The 4696-nt window shown below is 38.4% G+C and overlaps 1 protein-coding gene across 1 annotated transcript; it reads left to right on the forward strand.

Annotated features, from left to right (window-relative positions):
* The first annotated feature begins 3078 nt into the window (after window positions 1-3078).
* Window positions 3079-4696, forward strand: LOC115815150 (alpha-2-macroglobulin-like). Its single transcript, XM_030778114.1, has 5 exons — window positions 3079-3345; window positions 3420-3546; window positions 3671-3792; window positions 4156-4207; window positions 4662-4696. Exons 1-5 carry the CDS (start codon window positions 3079-3081, stop codon window positions 4694-4696), a joined length of 603 nt encoding a protein of 200 aa, XP_030633974.1.

Genomic DNA, 4696 nt, shown 5'->3' on the forward strand with positions numbered 1-4696 from the left:
TGTGGACGCAGAACATTTGGAAAATGGTATGAAAATTATAGTGTGTACAGAGAATAGAACTGAATTGAATATATCGGCCCCATAGATCGGCCCTATTGTCACCGATAACCTATCCAGCTGGTCAGTATCGGACCCAATATCAATATCAGTATCGGATCAGTGCATCCCTGGTGAAGACAATAAAACATGATTAGACCCTCAAGGCAGTGTCTATCTTATGGCTGTTCAAATGGTTTTCAGTATTACATTGTGATGCTGTTCAATTTACAGCACACTTCAGAATTGTCACCAAATGGATAATAATTTCATCCCTTTTGCTCCAAAGGTAAGTTCTTGATGAATGCATTTCTGAGCATCTTGATAGGATTTCACAATGCTTAGGCTCCTACAACTGTCTCTACCAAACCAATGAGAGCACATTATGACATTTTGCAAGATGAGTGATAAGGAAATATGTTTGGTACATAATATTAGTACATTGGTACATTGCACCCACCGAAGATCCACAAAATCACACCAGATTACAAGCTTTTGGTGTTGCAAGCTTTTGGTGTTGCAAGTTTATTTCCAGTGTTATCCATTAATTTCAAAGTACTGTTTTTAATAAGTGTTTACATAGTACGAAAACACTGAAAGCAAAGTAATGTATATTAATGTACAAGAGCCTAAATTTCTCTTTCACACAGAACAAATTATTTATCTACAAAATGCAGAGGTTATTTATTTGCAGGTTGTATATCCACCTTAATAAAATGCATCTGAACACATGAAACACATGAATAAATGTTAATGTCAATGCAATGGCTTTGATTTATCAAAGAGAAGCATAACCAGCCCTTGACTAACAGACGTTTAATACTACATGCATAAAGATGAGTCTTAGTGAACCCAAATGCAGAGATGAGTCGGTACACGGAATGGAGTTAAAACGTTAAGAACTTTACTAAGGACAATAAATGAAGACTGCAATGATAAATGCTCTCTGAGAAGAGCACGAAAACAAGTTCCAAAACATGAGGTAGTAATATATTCCTTGCAAAGACAGGCAACAAAGAGGAGCACACAAAAAGAAGAAAAGTAACAAAGAACTTAAATACATTTACTAAATGAAAGAAAACAAGAAACAGGTGCAGATTTGAGCTATTAATCAGAAGAACCTGAATGAGCAGTGCTCGCTGGCTTCCCCTGGTGATCACATTGAGATTTGACAGAATGGAATACTGGCACAACATGGAATACAAATACAGTCAATAAAGCAAAATTTGTGACGTGATTTCCTCAATAATTCAAATAATTTAATGTGTTCCTTCACATATTGTACACTGGCAAAGTTGAATTTAAAAACTAAGCTTTCATTTTATCTGTTATACTACAGTGTGAGATTGTGGCACTGGATGTAAGAATCTATATATTCCTGTTACACAAGGTATCCAATACACCTTTTTAAATAGCATACTTCCAAATAAATAACAATCTGGTAAAGAGGAAGAGCAATGTAAAAAGAAATTTGGGGAATTATTCTGTGCAGAAGCGATGTTTGTTTTATTGAATTAATCCCTTAATGACCATAAATGTTCTTTTTTACTCATAGGAATAGGTTGTTCAAGCAAAGAATTTAATAAGACAATCTTCAATCTCCAAACAGGACAGTTCACAGCTGAATACCTCTTTTTTCCTTTCCCAAACAGGACAGTAAGGCAAACAGGATTGCTCAGTGGGTAAACATCTCTTCCAGTAACAAAACTGTGCAGTTGTCTCATCCGTTAAATCCAGAGGGACGTAGAGACACATATAAAGTGATTGCGAGCATTAGTGGTAGAATGGTAAACCATTACTTCAAGGTGAAACAGTACAGTAGGTAACATCTTAATAATGTTCTGACATTAATTCACAGTGTCTGGCCACAGTATCTGAATGCTTCTGTCTTTTGAGTCTGTCGCCTTCTTACATTTAGCTTTGCCAAAGTTTGGGATAAAACTGAACTCACCTGAAGAAGTAAGTATAGCAGAAGAAGAACTGAAAATTGGAGTATGTGGAAAGTAAGCTTCTTTTTTGTAACTTTACCTTAGCATGACCTTATACTGTGTTTAAGTGTAACAACACAACTGTGCCCTATGAGTGCTGGGACAGGCTCAAGCATCCCCGCGACCCTAATCAGGATAAGCGGCTTAGATAATGAGTGAGTGAGAGTGAGTGTTCTGTGGTCTTTTCTCTTGCTCCTTTGTAAATAACTGTGGCCCACCCCAGAAGCCTGTCAAATTTGAAACACACAATGTTGCTAAATATTCACATCATGATAATATTAATCAGTATCTGCATCAGTCCAGAATTGGTAAATTAATTTAAACTTTTTTTGTCTTTTGTCATTTGTGGTCTAGACCTTATCCAAAGGAGTGATCGTTCATTACGGAGCCATGAAGGCTGCAGGAAAAAACGTTGATGGAGTTAGTACTGAGTACTGTCAGTACTGAGATTTCACATGTGGTGCAACTTCTGGCATACTGTGTTCTATCAAAGGAGACAGTCATTGTTGAAACTAAGAACTTCAAAACAGAAAAATGTTTCAAAAACAAGGTGGATAACAATATGATATGTTTTCATTCAATAATCAGTTTGCTTTCTTAAAACCAGGTTGCATTAACTTTTTACCAAAAGTTAAATATCTTCTTTGTGTGTATCATGAACTGCAGGTATCATTACAGTTCTCTCCAACCAAGGCTGTTCCTGCAGAAGAAAACACTCTACAGCTCTCAGCTGAGCCAGGTTCACTGATTTGTGTGGACTGCACTTCATTTTCATTTCCAGGCAAATTGTTACGTTTCAGTGGAAAGGACATTTGTACATCAATTTCTAAGACATAGTCAGAAATGACAAGCATTGATGCAGGCTCTTGCTGTCCTCCACAGCCACAGCTCTTTCAAAAGAAAACCTGAAAGACATCCAGATTCACAAAACAAGAAGACTTAGATATGTTAGGCACTGATGCTTCAGTTTTTTTCAGTTTTGTTTGAATTATCTTAGATGTACATAGAGTCAGTTTATAATCAATTCACTTTAGTCTACCATATTGAATCTTTAATGGCATTCCCAAATGAGGCATTGCTAGCATTTCTTCACAGGGAATCTGGATCTGCACAACTACCTGTTACTGTCCCTGACACCATCACCACCTGGGAGACAGAGGCCTTTTGTCTGTCCTCCAAGGGTTTTGGTCTGGCTGCCCCAGCCGAACTCATCGTCTTTCAGCCTTTCTTCCTGGAGCTCTCCCTTCCTTACTCCATAATCCGAGGAGAACTCTTTGAGCTTAAGGCCACTGTCTTCAACTATCTGTCAAAGAGCATTATGGTGAGGTTTACACTGATGAAGAAGAAAAAACTGTCACCAATTTCTCGTTTTAATTCCTTATCTTTCTCTGACAGGTTAAAGTAACTCCAGCCCCTTCCTCAGACTACACTCTAAAACCCTCCTCAGATGGCCAGTATTCTTCTTGTCTGCGTGCAAACGGTAGGAAGACCTTCAGATGGACTCTGATACCCTCTGTGCTGGGTGAGTTACTAAACTCAAATGCTGCATTTGATCACTCCACTACATCACTTTTACACTGTCTTGCTCTGCCTTAGAGGATTTGTTTCAGAACAGATGCAGTTCCTTATCATATTATTTTGCTCAGGGGTCCTGAATGTGACTGTAAGTGCAGAGGCAGAAGCATCTCAGTCTCTGTGTGACAATGAGATTGTGACTGTACCAGACAGAGGCCGCATTGACACAGTTACACGAACACTGCTGGTAAAGGTGAGCAAAAAAAAAAATAGATACTGTGTTTGATAATGAATAAGGGAGTCTTTTCACCTACTGTCCCTGTCATGCTGCATAACGGCCAGATAAAGCCTGCATAGCCTGCTGCAACTTAAGATGCAACTAAACCTCCTGAGTAAGAGTATTCAGTCCAGTTCTGGATCTCTATAATGAATTAGTCAGGCCCATGTAGACTGGCCTGAAATGTAGTCTCCATGGGCCCATCAGTGGTCAGTCTATATAGCTAAATCCTGACTCAGCTGGTTTTCCTGGTAACTGGAAAAGGTAAATAACATGTAAAATCCTGCCAGAAAAGGAGTGAGTTGTGGGATGCCTTTGACGTCCCTCTTGTCTTTGCAGGCTGAAGGAACTGAGAGGACAGAGACCCACAGCTGGTTGCTTTGTCCCCAAGGTTTGTTTTGTGCATGGTTGCTCTATCACCTGAATACAAGATTTTTTATTCTTATCTCCTGCAGTTAATGAACCAGTATGTTCAACCACCCATACACTCTAAATGATGTGCAATTTTATATAACCCATATCTTGCTTATACTCTGTGCTTATGTCGAATACTAAGTATGATTATGTTTTTATTTCCTTTTTCATTTAAAAGATTTGCCTACGAGTTGGATTAGTGCCTTCCCATGGACATTTCAGTCCTTGGCTCAAATAAACCATTTATTAATGTTAACATTTTTGTTACTCACTGGCTCCCGTCCTTGTTTAATGATGCCACATTTGTCCAGTTTTAATGACTTTTCAGTAAGTCTTGAATTATGCTGTGCATATCTCAGTGTATGTTTTTAAGCGTATTCTAAAATCATTTCATCACCATGTTTGTTTCTGTGCTCTTCTCTGTAGAGAAGGTTCTGATGGAAGAGGTGGAGCTAACACTTCCTGA

This window comes from Chanos chanos, chromosome 6 (assembly GCF_902362185.1).
Source record: "Chanos chanos chromosome 6, fChaCha1.1, whole genome shotgun sequence".
NCBI lineage: Eukaryota > Metazoa > Chordata > Actinopteri > Gonorynchiformes > Chanidae > Chanos > Chanos chanos.

What these genes read in the sequence shown, in the direction of transcription:
- LOC115815150 (XM_030778114.1), top strand. Translation starts at nt 3,079, where the DNA reads ATGGCATTCCCAAATGAGGCATTGCTAGCATTTCTTCACAGGGAATCT. An exon ending in CACGAACACTGCTGGTAAAG is followed by an intron (nt 3,793 to 4,155) that starts GTGAGCAAAAAA and finishes TTGTCTTTGCAG; the next exon opens with GCTGAAGGAACTGAGAGGAC. An exon ending in CTGGTTGCTTTGTCCCCAAG is followed by an intron (nt 4,208 to 4,661) that starts GTTTGTTTTGTG and finishes TCTGTAGAGAAG; the next exon opens with GTTCTGATGGAAGAGGTGGA.